Below are 24851 nucleotides of genomic sequence, written 5' to 3'. Positions count from 1 at the left end.
ATTGTTCCAGCACCCCTACACATTTCTGATTCTAATTATCCCCATTCCCTAATTAATTCCCTATTTATGAGTGACACCACCTGCTCCATTATGCCTAAGCAAACACACTGAGCAAGATTCCCTGGACCATTATGTTCCCTTTGTTCTGGCCTGGGGGAGTGAAAACTAATTGTATCTCCCCAGCAGGAATAGAGTTGATGTAGTGGCTCCTACACCGTCCCCTTCATGTGTAAGGTCAGAGCATGTTTTGCTATGAGTATCCTGAGCTGGTGGATAGTGCCACCCAAGATGCTGTAACCTTTAGCAAGACCAGACCTGGGGGAAAGGAAAGCTGGGCAAAGTAACTTGCTCCCTGGTAGCATTTCTTCTGCTGTATCAACTGCATCTCAGCTGCAAAAGAAAATCTGCCACTTATTTTAATGTAGCAGTTATTATCAGAAAAGTGACTGTAAAAACAGCATCTTCTTACTCCACAGATCTGCTGTCTCTATCCTAATCTGCTTACTTTACTGAGTTGATTCATGTTTAGTCCTGTAAGATGTGTTAGATCTGAAGCACTAAAGGGGAACTAGTATACATTTTGGTCTGGCTAATGTAACTGCAACAGAATTGCCAGATAAAATGTATTTGCAAAATATTACTGAAACGTGTGGACAGAACCCATTTTGACATTCTGATCCCAAACTGAGTTTGCAGTACTGGATGTTACAAAAAAAAATCTTACTTGTAAATTGAAGATGTTTAATATGGAATCATAGGGACACCAAAAACAAAAGTAAACAGGAAAAAAAATGGAGCCACATGATACCATTTTCCCAATGACTTGTCTCTATGGTTCAAAACGTTAGAAACTTTCCCACCCCACAAAAAGTCCATTTCTGAGTCTTTCCAAGTCCCAAATGACGCTGTTACTACAGCAGCAAAGTTAACCTGAAAGGGCAGCAGAATCCAGCAAAACAAGAGAAGGGTGAATATGCAGGCAGGCCTTTGGAGAGAAATGTGGGGCTCCACGTCACAGGAGCCCCATGCCCTCCCAGTTACAGACACAGCGGAAGTCCCCACGAGCTCCGCTGCTGGTACAATTGTCCCCTCTTCGTTCCTCACCCCCCATCAGCCCTCTGCACACCTGTATACATGCACGAATGCCCGTGTGTGCAAATCTACATGGGCGTGAGCGAACGGGTGTGTTTGCACACATGCACGCGCACCTGGTGAGGTCAGTGTGGGTGCCACACAGGGGCACGGGGCACGTACACGTAGCAGCCCCGCCGCGGCCTGCCTGTGCAGGGGGCCCACGCTGCCCGTACGCTGCGCGTGCTGCGGCACGGTGGGCGCGAGCAGCCACGGTGCACGCGCCACCGGAGAGCGCATGCGCAGACAGAGGCGCGCGGCCGGCCGCTGTTTAAGGCCGAGTCGCCCCCCGCCCCAAATACCCTGGATTTCGCGACGTCCCCCCCCCACCATAGCTCCTGCAAATGGCGGAGCCGGCCCGGAAGTTCCGGCAGCCCCAAGCCCCGCGCAGTAGGTCCCTCAACCCCGCCCAGGTGCGCACACAGCCGAGATCCAATCGCCGGCTGTCACGTGATAGGGCTGGGTCGCGGGGACGGGGGGCGGGAAGGCTACGCACGTGACGTCGGGCCGTCGGCGGACAGGGCAGCACCGTCACGTGACGGGTGCGAGCGACGGCCCTCCCGCCCCTCGCGGTCACGTGTCTCGTGGTGGGCGGCGGCCTGTGAGGCGCATGTGCAGCCGTCCGCGCCGAGGGGGCCGCTTGGGCTGCAGCTGCGGCGCGGGGCGGCCGCTCCCTGGCAGTGTTTGCTAAGATGGCGGACTTCCTGCCGTCGCGCTCCGCGCTGTCGGGCTGCTTCCCCGGCTGCCTGCTGACCAGCACCGAGGCCGAGCAGCAGCGCAAGTCCAAGGAGATCGACAAGTGCCTGAACCGCGAGAAGACCTACGTGAAGCGCCTCGTCAAGATCCTGCTGCTGGGCGCGGGCGAGAGCGGCAAGTCCACCTTCCTGAAGCAGATGCGGATCATCCACGGGCAGGACTGGGACCGGGCGGCCCGCGAGGAGTTCCGCGCCACCATCTACAGCAACGTGATCAAAGGTGGGCGCGGGGCCGGGCTGCGGGGCCGGGCGCCGCGGCCGCTGGGCCGGGAGAGGGGGCGGGGCGAGGCCGGGGACCGGCGAGTGGCCCCCCGGGGACGCTGGCCTGGTGTGGACAGTAGTGGCCGGTGGCGGGAGGGGGGCGGTCTGAGGGGCGGCCGAGAGAGAGAGCGAGCGCGCGCGCTGGGGCATGGTCTTGGGGGAGGGGGTGTATGGCCCCCAGGGGAAGGAGGAGTAGGCGAGAGAGTGAGGACGGAGGGCTGGGGGCGGGGGGAGGGACGAGCCGGGAAAGGGGGGGGGTGAAGTAATTGGTCCCCAGGTGTGGGGGTGAGAGCGCGCGCGCGCGGGGCTGTGCCGGGGGCGTGGGGTGGCGGGGAAGGGGGCAGAGAAAGCCTGGTCCGCTATGGCCCTCTGGGGGAGGGCGGTGGGGGTAAGAGAAGAGTGTGGGGAGGCATGCCCCCAGGGAGGGGGCCTAGAAAGCACGGGGTGTTGGTGGGACAAGAGAGCATGGACTGTCGGGGGCATAGTTCTGAGGGAATGAGAGAGCATTGGAGTGGGGGGGCACAGACACCCCACCTTCTCTGGGGGTCGTGAAGAGCCTTTACTAGACTATTACCTTCCTCAGACTTGTCCAAGAAGCAGCCCTGTTTCTTACTATGTAATTAATCATTTGCTGCCTGATCAGCGTGGTTATTTCAGTCACTTCACACTTTTATACAACCCAGCGCTAGTTTAGGCAATAACCACTGAGGAGAGAGTCTCTTGGCTGGCGGGCCACCCTACAGGAAGTAGAGGTAGCCTGGTCTGTAACCAGTGATGTACAGTGTTCTCTTCTGTAAGGCTCAGTATTGAGGGACTTCAATTTATTGTGGAGCATTTTCCTAGCTTTATTCATGCAAAACATATACAAAAACTTCATTCCGTCAGGCTTCAGCACTTCATAGTAAGGTGTCCAATGTGTGAAATAATGGAAGGGAGGAAACAGTGCACTTGAAAGTGTATGTATATGGAAGAGAAGTGTCCTGTGTTTGCGGAGAGGGATTTGCATATCAAATTGATTTAGTAGAGGCAGCATTGCAGTAAATGTGGAAACTTAGACTGACCTAGTTGTTAAGAGAAGCGCACATATTCATCCTGTTCTGTGCCCCCTTCAGAGCCAGAGTGCCATAACTGAGATGTGCATGTGGCTTAAATGAGTGTATCTGATGACTGTTGTCATCCTTTTATTTTTTCTTACCCCAGCCCCTCTACATTGTTATCTTCACTTCTGATTTTCCGATTAGACTGTAAAGTTTTCAAGGCAGACAACAGGGATAAGATTTTCAAAATATATGTGATTTAGGAGCCTTAAGTCCCATTTTCAAAGTGTGCCTGTGATTTAGGAATTAAGTTCCATTGACTTTCAGTAGAACTAGACTATAAGCCTAAAAGTCACTTTTGAAAAAGGGACCTAAACTCCTAAATTAATTACTCAATTGAAAATTTTACCTCTTGTCTTTGTTCCATCATGTGCCTAATATGTGTTCAGGAGCTGAAAAAACTAAGTAATTCTTTCCCTTACCCTGAGCAAATATGTATTGGGCAAATGCTCAAGGCAGAGTTCTGTTTGTAAATTAAGGTGGTTCTACTGCTGTAAAACAGTATGCAAATAAGGATTGCAGATTAATCTTCTCATACTTTCATTTTCTTTCCGTTTGCCAGTCTGGAAGGTATAGTTAAGTGTTACCTGAAGAGAACAGACATTTTAATTTTATCATGAGGGTGATATACAGACATTTTTCTTATAAAAGTGGTTCTCACATCAAGATATTTTTGATCCCATGTGCCTGTCCTGTACTTGCGTCACCATGCTGATTTCCTCTTTTCAGATTTTCTCCTATCAGTAAATCTAGTGGTAGCATTAATCTCTCAATCATGTTGTTTTTTACTGATACTGCCTAGATGGATTTTAAAAGGTCAAATATTAAACTAGTAAAAGGTAAGAGTAGGGAAGTAGCGTGTGCATAATGGCACTAACCATGATTAGTTATTGTGTAGATTTAATCAAAGCAGAGTATCTTTAAGCACAGAAATCTACATTTTATGAAGTGTTGATTAATGTCACATTTGTAAACGTGTTGACCAATGTTATCCCTGAAATCTATAATTTCAGTGTTGCTGCTGTCTTTAGGCATAGCTAAGGGAGGTTTTGGAACAAATTGATACATTAAACTGTAATAAGTCACCAGGACCAAATGGTATTCACCCAAGAGTTCTGAAGGCACTCAAATGTGAAATTATAAACTACTAATTGTGGTATATATTGTTTACCTATCCTCCAGTCATCTGAGGCTGATGTAATGTAATACCAATTTTTAAAAAAGGCTCCAGAGGTGATCCTGGTAATTAAAGGCCTGTAAACCTAACATCAGTACCAGGCATATTGGCTGAAACTGTAGTAAAGAAGAGAATTATCAGATCTATAGATGACACTTCCTCAACATACTGTGTTCATCACAGCTCTTGTAAAGGGAAACCATGCCTTGCCAATCTATTAGAATTCTTGAAGGGAGTCAAAAAGCATATGGACAAGGGTGATCAAGTTGATATAATGTCCTTGGACTTTTCAGGAAGCCTTTGTTCCATACCAAAGGCTCTCGAGCAAAGTAAGCTGTCATGAGATGAGGGAAGGTCCTCTCAGGATCAATAATTGGTTAAAAGATGGGAAACAAAGGGTAGGTATAAATGGTCAGTTTTCACAAGGACATAGGTAAATAGCAGGGACCCGCAAGGATCTGTACTATTCAGTGCTGTTCAACATATTCATAAATTATCTGGAGAAGGGAGTGAGCAGTGAGGTGGCAAAATTTGCAGATGATACAAATTTACTCAAGATAGTTATGCGCAGAGCTGACTGCAGAGAGTTACAAAGCAATCTCATTAAACTGTGTAACTGGGCAAGAAAGTGGCAGATGAAATTTTGTGTTGAGTACAAAGTAATGCATATTGGAAAACATAATCCCAATTATATGTAGAAAATGATGGGATCCATCTTAGCTGTTATCACTCAAGGAAGAGATCTTGGAGTCCTCATGGTTAGGTCTCTGAAAGCATCTGTACAGCAGCAATTGAAAAAGCTAACAATGTTAGGAACCATTAGGAAAGAGATAAGACACACAATATCAGAATGCCACTGTATAAATCCATGGTACCCTGACACCTTGAATACCGCATGCAGTTCTGGTTGCCCCATCTCAAAAAATTTATTGGAACTGGGAAAAGTACACAGAAGGGCAACAGAAATTATTAGGGCGATGGCACAGCTTCCATATTAGGAGAAATTTTAAAAAAATGGGACTTTTCAGTTTGGAAAAGTGCCAACCGAGGAGGGATGTGATAGAGGTCTATAAAATCATGAATGGTGTGGAGAAAATGAATAAGGATATGTTTTACCTCTTCACATAACACAAGAACCAAGGGTCGTCCAGTGAAATTAATGGTCAGCAGGTTTAAAACAAAGATAAGGAAGTACTCCTTCACACAGCCCACAGTCAACCTGTAGAATTCTTTTCCAATGAATGTTGTGAAGGCCAAAAGTATAACTGGGTACAAAAAAAATTAGATAAATTTATGGAGGATTGGCCCATCAATGGCTGTTAGCTAAGATGATGAGCGATACAACCCCATGCTCTGGGTGTCCCTAACCCTCTGACCTCCAGAATCTCGGGCTGGATGACAGAGAGTGGATTATTGTTCTGTTTCTTCTGATGATTGTTCTGTTCTGTTCCCTCTGAAGTGCCTGGCATTTGCCACTGTTACAAGACAAGATATTGGCCTTTATGGGCAATTGGTCTGATCTGGTATGGCCGATCTTATCTACCAAGTGTATTACAATATATGGAAACAAGGAGATGCTTTAAAGCAGGATACTAGAGACTTCACTGTATTCTGAAATGGTGCTCAGCATAACTAATTTATAGGCCTGAAATCTTGGGCTCTTGCCAGGTAAAGTCAACTGCCATAAACTGGGTTTAGAGTTTTGACAAGTGACAAATAGGCCTTGTAAAGTGACAAAGTCAGTGAAGTAATATCTTTTATTGGACCAACTTCTGTTGGTGAGAGACACAAGCTTTCAAACTTATACAGAGCTCTTCTTCAGGTCTGGAAAACTAATTCAGTGTCCCTTGTCTGTCTGTCTGACGGAAGTTGGTCCAGTAAAAATGTTACCTCATCCAAGTTGTCTCTTAATATCCTGGGACCAACATGGCTACAACACTGCATACAAATAGGCCTTGTGACATTTTTCATTTACCAACTTAGATTGCTTACTCTGTCCTTTAGAATATTCTTTACGATCCAGAATAATCATAATACAAGATAAAAAAAATCCTTGTAATATGGACCTTACAATATTCCTGGTTCTGTTCTTCATAAAGATCTTAGTGTTCTGATTGCAGATATTGACAGCTTTCATATTACCCTGAGATACAGAGCATTAATAGCTAGGATCCCAGCCCTGCAAATACTTACAACATAATGCATACGGTTACATATTTTTTAAGTCTTTGCAAGTTCAGGGCCTAGTGTAATAACTAGACATGGCAGCTCTTGGAAGTATCTAATCACGGCACTTTTCCATTTTTTTCAAGGTGTGAGAGTCCTCGTAGATGCTCGAGAGAAACTTCATATTCCCTGGGGAGATCCTGCCAACCAGAATAATGGGGATAAGATGATGGCTTTTGATACTCGGTCAACAATGGTGGCACAAGGGATGGTGGAGACTCAGGTTTTTTTACAGTACCTTCCAGCAATAAAATCACTGTGGGCAGATAATGGAATCCAGCATGCCTATGACAGACGCAGAGAATTCCAACTGGTAAGCTGTGGCTTTCTTAATATTGTCAATGAAATCTGTATGATGCATTGTTCCTGTATCACTTTTCAGTAAACACTAATTTAAATCTGCCTCCTTCAGACTGTTATCGTTGACGTATATTATGAGGCCTACCTAAAATACTAGCCCATGGAACTGCAGATTAGTTATCTTTTACTTTTAACCAAGAAAGATAGATCGAGCTGAAACAAAACATAAGGAAGTATTAGTCCCCACTTTGCGGATCAGAGAGGTGAAGCTCAGTAAGGTTGACTTGCCTGTTGGTCATGCTCTGAGTCTGTAGCAGACTTAGAAATTGAATCTGAACGGTTTGTCTCATTCTAGTGCCTTAACTGCAAGACCATTGTTCCTCTTTGGTGTATTGAAACTTTTTAGAAATGATGTGGAGGAGAGAATTAATACCTAGTATTTTATGTGATTATTCTCCCTTTTAAAAAAAAGTGCTGTTATACACTTGATTTTATTAGAAAAAGGGTTTTTAAAACTCTCTTCTCTATTCCAGTCTGAAAAATCGTGCAAGAATTCCCTCTGTACGTTTCCTGATTAATTTCATGAGTGTGTTGTTTTCATGTGATTAGCTATTTTGTTTTGTTGAAGTTCAGTTGGAGATATGGACTTCTAGTTGAATAGATTGATTCTAGGATGGGTAGGTGTTTGTGTGGGATGGCAAAAGACACAGGGTGTTAACCCATTGGAAGTTACTATTTTTTTTAATGTAAGTGGTATGGAAAAGAGATACAAAAAATTGTCATGTCTTTAAATGAGGAAAAGCCCGGTCCTGATTGAAAATCAAACTCTGTCATAGAATGACATTAAGGTGATTTTCCTAAATAGTGTAAGTTCTGATAAAACTTACAAATCCACAGTTTTTATTTGTAACCTTGATCTCTTCTAAAATACTTTTTAGAATGCATGTGAATTTATCTAGTGTTGCATGCTTGGTAACAATGGGCTTCCATGTCTTCACTTGCTAAGTAATAACTGTGTAGTTGAGATTGCATTGTGTATCCCATGTAATTCTCTGCTTAGTTTTGCAGTTCTCAAACTCTGGATTTATCTCCAGAGATAACATGCTTGTTAACAGCAAAAATGTTTTAAATAAATATATAGAGGTGAGAAATAATAGACCTCAACCCTGTTGTTCCTCTGCAAATTTGTGTACACAGTCAATCCCTTACCTCTCTAAAAGTGCAAAGTTTCAAAAAGTTCAATGAACAGAAGATTGTTGGGTGTGAAATAGATCTGGACAAGGAGAAAAAGTCTGGAGATAAATTTGAGAAGGGGAGGGACAGGCAGTAGAAACAAAAGTGAAACTGTTTGAGGAACATATTCCAGAAATCTTGAGGTCTTTCTGAGTGTAGCCTTCACTGATTTGAGATCTACCATACCATTCTCTCACTAGAAGGGAAATCCTATAATGGCAGCATGACCATAAGAGACCCAGTTTGGGAATATTTTAATGAGGTTCCTCTATCTGTGAAGAATATGTATTAAGGTTATAACAACCAACAAGAATGCATTTTTATGTAGAAATCCATGATTAAATAGTCTTCCTAACTAGTGATTTAAATCAAATCCACCCTGGTTGTGACATGTGCACAGTTTTGTTTTGAGTAGGAGCTAGAGTGGTGCACTCTTCTAAAATTCACCAGAAAGACTGATTAAACCGTCCCCAAATTAGAATCTGTATGAATGTTCATCTGTTAAAGAGGCTACATTTCTGGCCTAACAATCTGTATTTTTAAAAGTAAGTTATAGCAACTGCCTTGACTGAATTAAGACTTCAAACTTTTGTTTATACTTGTATTGCATATTGCCAAAGTTATTTAGAAAAATCTTGTTCCAATGTGTGTATGCCAAGTTGTAAACGTGAACCTAGCTAAATATCACAATATTGAGTGCAGTGTGTATGGTCATGGTATGCAATCGTATAAGGAGACATGGTTCTTGCCTCAGGATCAAGATCAGCTCTGTCATGTGCCAATGGATGATATGCCATCTTGGTAAATTACAGATTTTTGCTGTGTCATTGCTGAAAGGCTTTGTAGAGGTCTTTTTAGTGGGTTTGATTGAAGAGGAAGGTTGTTCAAGCATGTGGCATGGTGTGGGAGGAAGATATGGAAGGGTTGTGTAGGAGGGTGTCTCAGGAGTAACTTAAGGCAGTGAGAGGGAGAATGTGAAGACATGAGTAGAGAGGTAGACAGATGAGTTTTACAAGGCCTTGGAAGTAAGGACTAGAAACTTGAACTTGATGGGAGTGTGGGATGAAATGCATACAAGAAACATTGGCACTTGTCAAATTGTGAGGTGAAAAAGGCATGGGCAAAGGCTGTTGTGAGGGGGTGAGATGACAGCACTGGAAAAGTTGGATTTTTGGAGATGTAGAGGTAATGACAGGATTTGGTGAAAGTGGAGGAGAAAGGAGTGGAATATGACAGTTTGAGGTACTGTAGTGAAAGTTTAAAGGTCGTGAACAAAGTTTTCAAGAGAAGATGGGGGTTCAGTTTTCATTGCCCTGAATTTCAGGTGGTATAGGAACAACAGTCAGGTGGAGATATTGCAGGTGTCACTATGAGACTGGACAGAAGGAAAAGGGTTAGTGAATAAGAATGGAGTCATCCATGTGGACGTGGTAAGCTGGAACTATGGGAGTGGATGAAATTTGTGTGCATGAAGGCAGAAGAAACAGACTGAGAGCAGAGCAGTGAATGAGAGCAGTGAAGATTGCCCAGAGAAAAGGGTGGAGGGGAGATATCAACTGATTTAAGTGACAGAATGTGGAGAGTGAGTACTGAGAAGAAAGGCAGGTTGAGAATGTCGTCAGAGGTACACCTCAAACTAGTTTACAACAGTAGAAGAGCTCTTATGAGAGAACATTGAGTTTGTCCTTATAACAAATTGATGAAACATGGCATTGAAGAATCAACTTAACCTTACTTATAGCAGTGCTGGTGGGATGCTAAAACTCAGTTGCAGCTTCTTAATAAGAGGCCGGGTTACTCTGTGGAATTGATGACTTCTAATCCCTGCTCTGCCACTAATTGGTGTGGTCTTGAGCAAACCCTTAACTGGGGTTTCTCAAGCTGCAAAATGGGGCTGTTACTTGCCTACTTCACAGAGGTGCTTATCAGTTAACATTTGTACGGTGCTTTGAAGATGGAAAGAGCTATGTAATACTTAGCACTTTTAGAATGACTATAATCCTTCAAGCAAAAAAACTTCATTTAAAAAACAATTCAGGCTGTTCAAATGATTAATCCACTAACACAGTTTATAAAGCCAGGAAATTCCTAGTTAACTTCTCAGCCATTCCTTGCCTTCATCACATTCCCTTCCCACATCCACCACACTCATGCCACCTCCTCCCTCTGCTCAAACCATGCAATGGTAACTGACCGAAATCATTGGTTGTTGAGAAAACCCACAACATTCCACATTTCTATCACCTAATAAATATTACAAACTTCTGAGCCAATACATTCTATTATAAACTGTTCCCTCTGCCTTCCATGACTCAGGTAAACATAACCAGCTAAAATCTGCCATATACACGAACAGTCTCCTTCAATGCAATACCAAGTCAACATTCCAGTCAGTTACAAAACCTTCCTTTAACCACTCCACCTGGAGGGAGTGAAATTTGCAATGTTTTGTGTGGAGGTGGAGGGAGGAAGCATGTGTTCTTGTGGGTGATAGATGTGGAAGAGGTAATGTGGAGAAAGTGAAATTATAGTTCTAGATTGCAAGTGGTGGCTGACACTTTAACTAGGGATTTCCTGGCTTTTATGCTTGTGTTGGTGGAATATTTGCTTGTTCAATTTAAACTGTTTGCTCTTTTCTTTGGGGCTCTCTTTAAAGTTACTGGCAGCTGAAGAGGAAATGTCTTGTGTTGTCTTGCTTTTATTACTAACAAAGGTGCTTCTGTGCAAGAACACAGGTGGGAGAGAAGGAGCGAGTACATGCTAGTAGAAGGATCCCAGGGCAGGTTAAGGGAAAAGCAAGCTCCTAGCATGGTGACGGAAGTACTCTGGTAGGAATATCTCCAGGCAGGATTTCCTTCTAGGATTTTCCCAGTTTTTTTGCGAGATAGGCAGGACCAAGCTGAAAACTCAACTTTTCAGTCCTGTCATTATGTTAACTCAGATCTAAAGGATTTCCATCAGGTGAAGAAATTTTGAGCTGGATTTAGACTTTTGGTATTTCAGCACTTAGTGACGTATCCTTTCCCCATTTTGCATACTTTGAGTGACTATTCACCAACATATCCCTTAATCTGGAGAGGTGATATTTTTGCCCTACTTGTGAGTTATAGGGATTGGCAGTGTGAGGGCTAAACAGTTTTAAATGCATGGATACAGTAATTCCACCTTGGTCTGTGGAATCACCATTTTCAGCTAATATCCGTGTTGAAACAGGATGGAAACAACTGGACGTGCATTTTACCCCCAGATTCCTGTTTACTTGTGGCATTGCCTCTAAAGGAGATCAGATTATAGAAAACAGGAAAAGGCGTGTTCAGTTAGAATCTTTCTTGCTAGTTTTGCTACAGTTTCTCTGTAGCATTACATGCTACAAAGGAGAGGGGAAATTCTTATGGGATATTATCCACACTGAGTTCTCTGCCTGATTCAGTTTATTATGAGGAGATAAAATGTTACAAGTAATCCTGATTCCTGATAGGAGTGTTTCCCTAAATGGCCTGCTGAGAGGAGTGATCAGAACTTACTGTAAATAGTTTTTATGGGACTGGGTTGCTGAAGAGAGTGGTAGTGAGATAAATAACTTCTCTCCTCAAGGTCACTGGCTTGGAAGTTGGTCCAGTAAAAGTTATTACCTCACTCTCCTTGTCCCTCTAATATCCTGGGTCCAGGATACACTACACTACAGGTTGACATTTATGCTACCCGTTTGTGGGGTGGGGGTGGCAGTAAAGATTACATTGACTATAATTCTGGGAGGTGGGGGAGACAATCCACTTCCAAATTGTCTTTCACAATGTCCTTCAGATCTTCAGAAGGGTTTTTAAGTTCTTGAGAATTTGCTACCTATTCTTCCTCTTTTAAAAATAAATTCTGTTGACTTTAAAATATCTCAATTTGATTTTGATTACAGGACTTCACATTTGGGTGAAGTCTAGTTTTAAACAATGTGAAGAGGCCTGAATTTCCATATTAGAGTATTTTGGGCCTCTGGCCAAAAATGCTTGCAATTCTGCAGCCCCTTAATTTCTATGGGTATGTCTACACCACGATATCTGTAGTGCTGCAATTACACTGCGATGGTGTAGCCCCTTACTATAGTAACAAGGTTTTTTCCATCGCTGTAGTAAATCCACCTTCTTGAGGTGGTAGCTAGATTGATGCAATAATTCTTTTGTCGACCTAGTGATGTCTACAGTGGGTGTTAAATCGACATAACTGTATCACACAGTGTGAAATTTTTCACAGCCCTGAGTGACATAACCAGGTCAACTAAGTTTTAGGTGTAGACTAGGCTTATGCAAACAACTAGATACTGATTTTTTTATAACACTTTTATTGATCTGAATAATCTTCATTCTAGTAATACTTCATGCTAATTTAAGTGCCAGCTTTCCTCATTTTTTAGAATGGGGCTAGTTTCCCTTACAGCCATATAAATTCTGCAATAACTCCATTCTGCCACTGCATTCCTCCCTTATCCAACATTCTTTCCTCCTAGTCCAGTGACTTGTTTCTACTTAGCGACAAAATTTAAAGTAATTGCAGAACCCTGGTGTGGTATAGCGCATTTATCATAATGAGAGTTGGTTTTGTTTGCATTGTAGAGCAGTTTATTCTGCAACACATTTCCCGAACACATAGAAAATAAATTTCATGCTGCAAGTTGGTATGTTGTGTTCTCAGCAAGCAGTCATATGCTCCTGGTGGCCTTGTTCATCTTGCACGCTGCCTCTTGTGGTTGCAGTTCTGTACCTAGCTGGTGATGCAACATCTGTTCAGTGTGGTATGTATTTACACCTAGTAGTTCAGTTTCCTTCTGATACATCTGTTCCTTTTGTAAAGGACAGCTGATAAAATGGTTCACATGGAGTTTGGGATTTATTAAATATGGACTATATTTTTGTAGGTATGGACTGGGTATCCAGAATGTTGCAGTTGGCATGCCTCTTCTACACTTGGGGGACACAAGCTCTTTCCAGTCGAGAACACCACTGGCAGCTTGCTAGGGACCTGGGGCACACATTTAATTAGCATATGTGGACTACTTTGTAGGGCATGGTAAACTTCATGGCGAGACGGATGGCCCAGTTGTTGGGGCACTGGCCTGGGATGTGGGGAGACCCAGGTTTAATTCCCTGCTCTGCCACAAACTTTCTGCATCACCAGAGACAAGTCACTTAGCCTCTTTGTGCCTCAGTTCCCCTTCTGTAAAATGGGGGTTCCGGAGAGGAGACAGGCTCCACCAAGATAAAATCCCCAGCCATTGGAACAGCCTGAAAATGACACTCCTTAGTCCAAGTCAGTCATGGATACATTTCCTACAACCTCTTTAATCCAAAAGATATATAACCAATATTTTTTTGCTTTATTAATAAATTCAAAAATGTCATAGTAGCCCAACGATATGAGACCAGGTGCCATTGATAAGTAGTGTGCTTCTGGGCAAGTCACTTGATCAGTTTTTTTAGATTCTCTTAGCATTTTGTCACATAGAAGTGAGAAGCACCAAAAAGTTAACTTGTTATCAAGTCATCCTTGCTAAATCTGGTTATAGAAATGAAATTTGACTGCCCTCTTGATTCTGTGTATATCTGTGCAATGGTCAAAGAGCTTGATCTGAAAGGAAAGGGTTTTTTTAATATCTGCTGGTTAAAGGGATTCTGATGTATTTTCCAGAGCTACCAGTTTACTTGCAGTGGTCATAGTTCAAGGTGTCTCTGCTGTTGATTTCTGCAATAATTATTTCTGCGACCTGTGAAAGCCTGTTGGAGCAGCCTTTTCCACACTCTGCTTGCTGTGCAGTGTTTGAGATGTTGGCATAATAATTCATTGAGAGCTGACTTTCTTATTGGCTACTAAACTTGAAAGTAGAACATGTTGGTACAGGTACCCTGTCTTGTTGGATCACATTGCAGTGGCCAGGGGACTAGATAGTTTGGGGATTTCTAATTGGATAGAGAGCTATATATCTCTAAGTTGTCAGCTGAAATCTAACCCAAAATGGTAACAAAGCTCACTATTGCGCTGGAATAAATTTGGTCTCTGCAGAGTTCTAGTCATTCATATCAAACAATACCTCACTTGGGAACAAGGTTGTCATTTTCAGCCGAGACCAAGGAATGAAAGGCTGTGGAGAGTGAACCTCCTTTGCATCTGTATAATGATTTCCTTGAGGATTGAGGCAAACCAGCAGGGTCATGTTGGGTTAGCTTGTGCTGCTATTGCCCATGTTGTACCTACTCCATGGATAAATAGGATTCAGGTACTCAAGGCTGTCAAGCTTGCACCTTCTCATGAGCATTGAATTCACAGCGACTACGCTGTCTTACACCTTTGTTGTACACCCAGACTCTACCAGATTCTGTTAGTTTTATTTAAAATGTTCCGTGTTCAGTCAATAACCCTTCTACGAACTTAACATAGCAATAGGAAGTTCTAACTTTGAGCATCTTCCCCAACCCACAAAGCAAGTGTGAGGAAAACATAAGCATGGCTGACCTTACTGCATTATCTAGAAGGAAAGCAGTAGAACAGTTGAAGTGTTGCTGTTGGTTATGGCAGCAAAGTAGCTGCTGCATTTGTTACTAAATAGTTTAATTTACCTAAGCAAACTCTTCTGCTAATTAAGTTTGCATTTGCTGGTCTGTTTACTGATACATTGTGAAATGGCTGAGCATTGGACCCCAGGCACGCTGGAAATACAGAAAGCACTGATCCAGAGCTTGTACTTTTACCAGATTAGTATTACTTGTAACAGTACTGTTAATTTAATACTCAGTATCCAGGGACAAGTTACAACAAAGTCTTACATTATTCTAACAGTAGGCCTCGGTTTACTCTAGATTTGTTTGTCATTAATATGGAGTAATGAGAGGGAAGGATGGGAGAAAAGGATCATGGAACACACACTTCTGCACTGAATGCAAGCAGCTTTGTCAAGTATACGATTGCCAAAATATCATTATTAATGAACATTTGAAGTTAGGAATCTATTCTCCCTACTAAACTAAATTTACCACATTGATAAATGATAAAGCAAACCTTAATTACAGTTGCTGACCGTCCCCTGTGGATGCAGAAAGACCAGGGGTCGGGGGCTTGGCAACTGGAGAAAAGGCCTACGCTATGCAGAAAAGTATTTATCCCTGGAGGTATTGGAACTTATGCCTCTATTGATGACAAATGTTACATGCATCTAAAAAGGGCAAGGAATTTTGAAAGCTAAAGAATTCAAGGTATTTTCTAAAATCTCTTGAAATATCTCATAACCCCTTTGTCCTCTCAGAATCCTGAGCCCATTATAGATTTGGATATTTCAAAGCGAGCAGTCTTGGACTCTAATAAATAGTGAACCCATCCAAATAAAACATGCACTTTCACAGCCTCTTAACCCAGTGCGCCATACTTTCTTCAAATTTTTTCCTCTGAATTCATCTGTGGCTGAGACTAAGCATGATAAATTTCAATGGAAAAGGAATTATTTGAGGAAATTATAAGGGAGTGAGCAAAATGGAGCTGGAAACATCACTTAACTAAGGCATCACTAAGGAACTGGAAAGACTCAAATCTCCTTAATGGGCTGCTACAGAATCAGAAATGATATACAGCAAAGTGATAGTCTAATTGTATTGGCATAAACACACCTGAACTTCTGTATTGTATCCCTTCCCTAGTAGTGCCACAGCAATAGTTTGAAGAAAGTGACTAGAATCTTAGCTGTTTGAAATTTGATTAGGAAAACACTGCTTGTCAGAGCACAGATATAATCCTCTACAACTGACTGCTGAGGGGGAGTGGATGCAGAAATTCCAGGAAAGAAAGTGAGAAGCCCTCTGGCAAACTTAATTTAACATCAGATAAAACATGAACAGAATTATGCTCTATTTGACTATCTTACACTGGGTTTCAGATTTTTAATAAGGATTGTTTGAACTTCTCTTTCCAAAAGCACAGCTGAATTCTTGTCCTAATACAATGGTTCTCAACCAGGCGTCTGCAGAAGTCTTCCAGGGGGTACATCAACTCATCTAAATATTTGCCTTGTTTTACAACTGGTTACATAAAAAGCACTAGCAAAGTCAGTACAAACTAAAATTTCACAGGCAATGACTTGTTTATACTGCTTTATATACTATACACAGAAATGTAAGTACAATATCTATAGTACGAAATCCAGGTGATTTATAATTGTATGGTAAAAAATGAGAAAGTAAGCAATTTTTCAGTAATAGTGTGCGTGTGCCAATTTTATATTTTCAGTGTCTGACTTTGTAAGCAAGTAGTTAAGTGAGGTGAAACTTGAGGGTATGCAAGACAAATCAGAGTCCTGAAAAGGGTACAGTAGTCTAGAAAGGTTGAGAGCCACTGCCCTAGTATATTAATTTGTTATGAAATCCCATATCTAATGTGAAATGTTGGTTGTCTTATGTGACATGTGGGGGCTATGCATAGGATTTTCTGAACGTTTTGACTTTGATATTTAGCTTTTTATTTCAAGGATTTTGTAGTCACAGCTCTTATGTCAATTTTTAAATGGTTACTACACAATTATAGTGATTTATGTAGTGCATTTTGCAAGCCGTAGTGATTTCACATCCTTACATATAATCAAAAGGTTCATGACAAGTCAATACACTTATGTCGCACACAATGTTCGTTGTTTAATTACTTTGGTTTAAGATTGTCTTTGAACAAAGAAAATAGAACTTTCCCTTATTCAGTTCAGATAGATTCTGCTAGATGTAGTCAGTGACTGACTAGGAGGAGCTGAAAAGTATTTGGTCTGCTTTTTTTCTCGTAAGAAACTGAAGGGGGGAGTGAATTCATGCTATAAAATAGATTCCTCATAAGGGATACTTACCCCAAGTGCACGAGTAGGTCCATATTCTTCTCTCCTTTCCTAGTGCAGTTGTTGTCTGCTGCATAGCATACACACCACTAAATGTAACAATTTCTAGTTTAAGATTGGCAGTTCCTAATATGGGGAGGTGATTTAACACACTATTACTGTTCTAGCCTTTGTAACTCGTATTCTGATGCAACACACTAGAGTGCTAACATGTTTCCATATGTCAGATTAGTGCTTCTCATGCTTTTGGTACACTTGAGAGAGTCTGCCAAGATCTGCAAACTAGCTGCTTTTGGAAAGTAGCATAGGTCTAAATGATGAGCAACAGACTTGCAGACTCACTGCTGCTTCAGGGTTAGATTAAAAGCAGTTTTGAGTTGCAAATACATGAAGTCATGGAGCCACTGGGTCAGTGCACTGAGGGAAGAAAAAATGTTTACAGTCTGGTTCCAGTCTGTTTTGCCCATAAAACATCCGAAGTTTATAGATGCTTCCAGAGTATAAATAGTAATTGGGAGGTGGCAGTTTCGTCTTGGATAGTACATGCTCCCTGGTCAGTACATATTCCCAGTTGATTTCTGTAGTAGTTAGATGGATGCCCTGGCCTGAAATTTGTCTCATCATTGTAGAATGGGATTCCGGATAGCAGTCATAGTTCAAAGTACCTGTGTGCCATGCCCCATCCTCCCACCCGCTGCAAGCACTTCCATAAATGGCACTGAGATTTTATATGGAGGGAGATGAAGAAACTTCTGCACTAAGGAAGTGCAACAGTAATCATTTGGACAGAACATCCCATTTCTTTACTTTCATGGGCTAGTTTCTGTTCTGGATCTGGCAAACTAAAACAGCTGAGTGCTTAGTATAGAGCATATGGTATCCTGGCACTTGCAAGTCCTTCACACCCAGCATATTTCCCCCCCTTTTTTTTTTCTTTTCTCCGTATTCCTTGGGCTGACTTAAACCTCTGTGGAAGAGATTGGAATGATTTTAAGGAGGTCATCCTCACAGTTTGAAGCATTGCTGTGGCAAAACTGTGAGAAAAGGATGTAGGACACCACTATAAGTAAGTGTTTTGTCAGAGTTAAAAATTTGCTCCTGGCTCAGACATTGGGCTTTGGGTTTTGTCCTCAAACTATATGCATGGACAAATCTCTTTGCAGTTCAGAGCTGTTTAACTTTTGTTGAAGCCTTGGATTGGTTGGGTGATTCTAATGCGATATAATGCATCTTGCTGTTTGGGTCTCTGGTTTGAAAGTACAGGTTGAACCTCTCTAATCTGGCACTCCCTGGTCCGGCAACATCCGGCGTCTGGCATAGGCGTCGACTCCATAGGTGCTCTAGGGCTGGAGCACTCACGGAGAAAAATTAGTGGATGCAGAGCATCCACCAGGACCAACCTCCCCCCTCCTCCCTGACAGCACTTCTGGAGTGCCGCGAACAGCTGATTCTCAGCATTCAAGCTCCGGGAGGGAGGGGGAGGACCTGGGGCTGGCAGTTGGGATCCAAGGCGAGGGGCTGATAGCTTTTACCTGGGGCCAGCTTTGGAGCCACCCGGGCAGGGAGCCATGCTCGGTACAAAGTCAAGCACCCCCTACACCCTTGCTTCTTGTGCCTATGGAGACCCACTGGCACTCTGCATTGACCTCCCATGATTTGGCAAATTCTCTGGTTTGGCACCAGTCAAGTCCCAAGGGTGCCGGGCTTGAGAGGTTCAACCTGTATACCCAGTTGTTAGTGACTGAAAGCTGATTGTTCGCAAAACAAGCTGGAGTTTTGCATCTGGTTCATAGGAAAATTGTGCTTGTTCTCACTGTGAAGCAGTAGTGAGTTTGCAAGTTTTGTTCCCTTTCCCTCCCCTCTTACCCACCTCTCCCTGCCAAAGTGTACACAAACCCAGCTTGTTTGTACACTGCCTGACAGGTTTCTTTGTGCTTTTTAGAGAAAATGTAAAACCCTTATTGATTCTCTGTTGGGGAGAGGATAATTCAAAACTGGAACATCTTGCTTTATTGTAAACTGAGCTGGGGCTATGGTGTCTCTGGTACTTAAAACCTTAACTTGATCATATTTCTTTGAACAGAGTTATATGGGGTTAATTAGGATAGTTAGTATTCAGTAAGCAGGCTTTATATATACACAGAGAATATGAAACAATACCTATTCCCACCCCACTGTCCTGCTGGTAATAGCTTATCTAAAGTGATTTCCAGCACAAATCCAGGTTTTCTCACTCTCCACCCCCCCAGGGTGAGAAAACCTGGATTTGTGCTGGAAATCACTTTAGATAAGCTATTACCAGCAGGACAGTGGGGTGGGAATAGGTATTGTTTCATATTCTCTGTGTATATATAAAGCCTGCTGCAGTTTCCACGATATGCATCTGAGGAAGTGAGCTGTAGCTCACGAAAGCTTATGCTCTAATAAATTGGTTAGTCTCTAAGGTGCCACAAGTCCTCCTTTTCTTTTTGCAAATACAGACTAACACGGCTGCTACTCTGAAACTTAGTATTCAGTGAACTCTGAAATAATAAGTGTTAATTGGAGCAAATCTGAGACTAATTACAGGGATGTTCACTAAATTCAAATTAGTGAGTTGTTTTGAATGACCAGTGCAAAATCAGTTTTAGGATTTAAAATAACAAAAGTATTTGGTGTATTTTTGGTATCTTTTACGTAGAGTAAAAGAGAGAATAGAACTGCATTTGTTCTCCATGGGACGGTGGTTTGGGAACCCCTAGATTAATCTGATTTCTCAGTAAATGGGAGATTAAACAGATATTACTGGTTTACAACGTCCTTTTTAAAAACTTCTTTCCCCTTGCTTCTATTAACATGGTTAAGTGTTCAAACTGAAAATGTTAATTTTTCACCAATGACTTGTTGATGCCTTTGTTTTCCTTGTCAGTTGCATTTTAATGTTCAGTCTCACTTTTTAGTTTTCATGTTATATCAAGTTAGTGTAATGGTTGGATCACAAATCCTGCAGGGGTCTTTTAAATAGATCCAAATTACAGTTTGACTCTTGGAAAACAGTACAATTGTTTATTTCTTGTGAAATCCTTTTAACAAATAATAAATGCGAGGCATAATCTACATGATACAATCTCTTTAACGGTAGAGTTGATTCCTTTCTGCTGACTGGACAGTGAGCAGTAACAAGCAAAACATGCACATTTCATTCTGTTTTGAGTCTAAAGTTTGCCGTATTCTTTCAGGGCGGATACTGAGATAAGAGTTGTGTTAAAGCAGTCTAGAAGTGAAGCCTTCTCTTCCATGATGGAGTTCTGATTGGGGTGTGGCTTTTCTCGAAGCATCTAATGTTGTGCACAGAAAGTGCTTAAAAAAAAAAAGGAAATAAGATAATGTTTTGAGCAGATGTGGGATGAGCTGTGATGTGCTTGTCAGTAACATGCTTACCCCAGGAAAAGTATTTTGGTGGTCTCTGAAAACAGATTCAGTCTGTGACTGAAATTCTCCTATCTGTCTAGGGAGCTATAACCAGTCTAACACTTAGTCAAAAATCAGAATTCACCTTAAACTGCATATAACAGACTTAAAAACTATCATACTAATGTATTCAGTGAACTGTGACAAGTGATGTATTGTTTCTTGTATCTGATCTCTATATACAGTATCAGTGCTTTAGCTACTTCTAAATTACGTTAGACAAAGATTTTTTTTTTTACAGTTTTAGGCCCTGACAGTGCTACATTTAAAACTGTACAAGTAGTAACCATGTTTTGACACACTGTATTCTTGGATGGCTTTCACGCTATTTTGATAACCAGATGTGACTGGAGCTTTTACTAACACGACTCTTTGATTAGCACTTTTTTTCTAACTGATTTTTTAAAAAAAATCAGTGTTTAAAGAGACAGCCTCTTCAGAGGCTAGAGGATAATAATGGTAATTGGGACACAAGTTGTTTCCCTTCGGCAACTGACTTGTGTGATGTTGGGCAAGTTGCTTAACCTTTAAGTGTCTCAGTTTCCCTATCTGTAAAACAGGAAATATTCACCTGAGGCCCTGAGTTCCTTGGATGAAAGGCACTTCTAGCAGTCCTCACATGGGAAGCACTCCAAGTTTAATAAAAATGGGCAAAGATTGCATACATTAGAGGAACCCACTACTGTACTGTGGAGAGGTGGGAGGAATGAATAGAGTGAGAAAGTAGTTGAATCTGAGGTGAGGGAGGGATTACTTCACACAATCCCTGAAAACCCAGGGAACAGTTAATAGATTTTTGGATGAACTGGGAAGCCAGTGAGTGAGTGACTGTGGTGATGGTCCTACCAATGTCTGCAGAGTAGCCTACCTATGATGTTATAAACATTCTAAAGTTCACATGACTTCAGGAGGCAATGAGGCTGGAACTGGCAGAGCTGTGGCCGTATATGAATGTGGCTTTCAGTGGATGCAGGATCAGGAGTTCAAGGGCAAACTCTCACTCAGTCTTGATGATTCAATTAAGGACAATGGTATCAGGGTCACAGCTGGGACAAAGGACTTTATTCTGGCCTAGTTTTATTGGTCTAACAAACGTAAAACCGAGGAACTATATTGATTGCTAAGATTCCAAAATACTGCAAATGTTACTTTGATGGCAGCAGTGTTGTTTCATGATGAACCCACTTTGAAATGAGTTGTATGAGTTTGGGGAAATGAAAACTAAAGGCTCCTTGCTTTGCAAAACCCACACACATCTGCTATGTATTTGGATAAAACAGTAACCAAAAGCCGGTACACTTAAACCATAGTTTTGAGGTTTATTAAGGTGTTGGCATGCTACAGAATTAAGGATCCTGACTAACTTCCCCCCAGCCCTGTTTTCATAACCAGGCTACCTCCATTTGCCCTTGTTAGTTTTCATGGTTTGTGCACAATCTGTTCCCCATCCCCAGACACTCCCTCCTCTAGTATCAACATTGTGATCACCTCTTGCTCTTAGCACTGGCCAGGGGTTCTGACTACTTACTTAGCCTTTTCTCCTCTTCAAAGTGCAAATAATATAGGGGAACAGGAAACCTTGATAGTGAAGAAATTGGTACTGAGTGGGTTCCTTAAATCCCAGACCACTTGCAATTAGAAATGTCCTTGATTTCTCTTTCTTGCCGTACCCAAGGATAATCTGGATCCTTGGGGGAAACCTGCAGGTTTCCTCTTCCAAATGTTTAAAGTAGACTTATCAGTCCAATGTTGTTCTGTTGGATCTGCATCCAAACTGGGACAGGTGAATAAAAATGTGAACACTTTGGTTATATCTACACTACGTACCTTCTAGCAACTACTGTGCTGCTACAGTCACACCGCTAAAAGGCACACGGTGTAGCCGCTGTTTGTCTGCTGGGGAGAGCTCTCCTGCCCACAAAAATGCATGCCTCTCCCCCCCCCCCCCCCCCCCCAATGAGTGAGCGTCCTGTAGCTTTGTGGGCAGGAGAGCTCTCCTGCTGACAAAGTCCTGCTCACACCTGCACTTTTCGTCAGCAAAACTTTTGTCATTCCAGGGAGAGGCTTCACACCTCTGAAGGACAAAACTTTTGTCCTTCAGGTTCCAGTGCAGACAAAGCCTCTGGGTTTGTCTACACTGGCACTTTACAGCGCTGCAACTTTCTCGCTTAGGGGTGTGAAAAAAACACACCCCTGAGCGCTGCAAATTTCAGCACTGTAAAGTGGCAGTGTAGACAGTGCACCAGTGCTGGGAGCCATTTCCCTCGTGGCAGCACTTGAAGGGCATGTCTTCACTGGCAACGTTAGTCTACAAGTTATTTCAAAGTCTTAGGACGTTGCTATCCCGAAATGCTATCCCTGTTGAACAAATAGCAAAACACACATGCTCTACTAAAGTCTTTTAAAATTTAATTGTGAGAACAGCTTGGCCTGGTTTAAATTTTGTTTACTTGGCTTGCATGTAAATTAACTCACTTTGTTTTTGTCAGTCAATTGGTGCCACTCAGTAACTATTTTGGTTTAAAGGGAGCATTCATTCATTTGCTGTGTTTCAGCTAGTCAATCTTTTTTGTCTTGTGGTTTTTTTTTAAATGTTACTGTCCTTTAAATGCTAGCAGTATACTTGAACCGTGGGCTGTTTGCTTGTGGTTGAAGGGAACTCTTCTTAAAAGCTAAAACTAAGAAGTATATTGGACTTTGGGAGCCTGCTAATAGTTTTTATAACCCACTAGTCTCTCATGTAAGAAGAATGACAGAAAGCACATCTAGTTATTGCTGCTGTCTTTTGGTGAAGAAAAATTGTACTGCGCATCTATGACTTAGTTTTTACAAATCCTGCGTGTTTCTACCTTGTACAACACTGAAAGGAAAGCTGCTGGTTAGAATGTCTCTGTCTTAAGGACATATTAGGTGTTTTTCCTCATTTGTTTGAAACATGACTTGTGTGATCACACTAAAAATAGTTTGCTTTGACTTTCTTCAGTAGAGATCACAAGACTCCACAAGCTGTCTGAATCAAACCTTTCTGAAAATGGAATACTTGACACTTATGAATCAAGTTATTTAACAGTGAGCTTCCTGTGGTTTACACAGACTTCTGAATCAGAGGGAGGATTGAGGTCTGCAGCTGAGCTGAGCCCTGGACAACTTTGATTCCAGTTAAACAAACGAACACATCTATGAGCATTCAAAGCAATTGCCTGAAATCCGAGAGAATGATAGAGGTCTATTTTAGTTTTGTACCAAAGCTGCAAAGGCTGATGTTCGAACAGAGGAAGATCTTGTTAAGACTACCCTGCAAACCTAATCTCCAGAAAGCCATGCATCTTGCTGTATCATAGTGAGTGTATTTTAAAATACTGCTTTATCACACCACTTGTTGCTTAAGCACATTTGTCACCAAAGTGAAACACTTCAGCATATAAATTGTCACATAGAATTCTGTCCTTGGATCAAGTTGTTTTACCTCTTCACTGATAGTAGCATCTTCATGTTTATGCTTACCCATTCCCTCACTATGTGAGATCCTTGAACTGTGAAAATAAAGCTTAACAGCATCTTTCAAGCAAAGTATACATGCTACTCTGACAGTGATTATTTTTTATGTAAACCACACTTTTGGAGAACACTTCTTGAAACTGCCATATTTTCAAATGTCAGAACTAAGTAAAGGGAAATCATGCCTCACCAATATATTAGAATTAGAATTCTTTGAGGGGGTCAGCAAATGTGGACCCAAGGGGTTCCAGTGGATATAGTATACTTAGATTTTCAGAAAGACTTTGACAAGGTCCCTTGCCAAAAGTTCTTATGCAAAGTAAGCTGCCATGGGATAAGAGAGAAGGGGCTCATGGATCGGTAACTGGTTAAAAGATAGGAAACAAAGGGTACATATAAATGTTCAGTTTTCAGAATGGAGAGCGGTAAATGGTGGTGTCCCCCAGGGATCTGTTCTAGGACCAGTCCTATTAAACATTCATAAATGATCTGGAAAAAGGGGCAACAGTAGGGTGGCAAAATTTGCAGATGATACAAAACTAAACAAGATAGTTAAGTCCCAAGCAGTCTGAGAGGAGCTACAAAAGGATCTCTCAAAACTGGGTGACTGGGCCACAAAATGGCAGATGAAATTTAATGTTGATAAATGCAAAGTAATGCACATTGGAAAGCATAATCCCAAATATAAATTTAAAATGATGGGGTCTAAATTAGCTGTTTCCACTCAGAGATCTTGGAGTCATTGTGGATAGTTCTCTGAAAACATCCACTCAGTGTACAGTGGCAGTCAAAGTAAACAGAATGCTGGGAATAATTAAGAAAGGGATAAATACTAGGACAGAAAATATCATATTGCCTCTATATAAATCCATGAT

The 24851-nt window shown here is 41.9% G+C and overlaps 2 protein-coding genes across 2 annotated transcripts in view; one reads left to right on the top strand and one right to left on the bottom strand.

Annotated features, from left to right (window-relative positions):
• The window catches only part of RGS9 (regulator of G protein signaling 9), a 78407-nt gene extending 76349 nt beyond the window's left edge, over window positions 1–2058 (bottom strand). The window contains exon 1 of the mRNA XM_084646772.1: window positions 1956–2058. The gene's annotated coding sequence lies outside the window, so the exon portion shown is untranslated. The remainder of the gene's footprint in view (window positions 1–1955) is intronic.
• Window positions 1749–24851, top strand: part of GNA13 (G protein subunit alpha 13) — a 43860-nt gene continuing 20757 nt past the window's right edge. Inside the window, exons 1-2 of the mRNA XM_084646775.1 lie at window positions 1749–2106; window positions 6734–6960. Coding sequence (XP_084502901.1) covers window positions 1824–2106; window positions 6734–6960 — 510 coding nt within the window. The 5' untranslated portion in view covers window positions 1749–1823. The remainder of the gene's footprint in view (window positions 2107–6733; window positions 6961–24851) is intronic.

This window comes from Lepidochelys olivacea, assembly GCF_965140295.1.
Source record: "Lepidochelys olivacea isolate rLepOli2 genome assembly, chromosome: 14".
Classification (NCBI taxonomy): Eukaryota; Metazoa; Chordata; order Testudines; family Cheloniidae; genus Lepidochelys; species Lepidochelys olivacea.
Note: the sequence above shows the minus strand (reverse complement) of the source record. Positions and strands in the feature narration are given on the sequence as shown.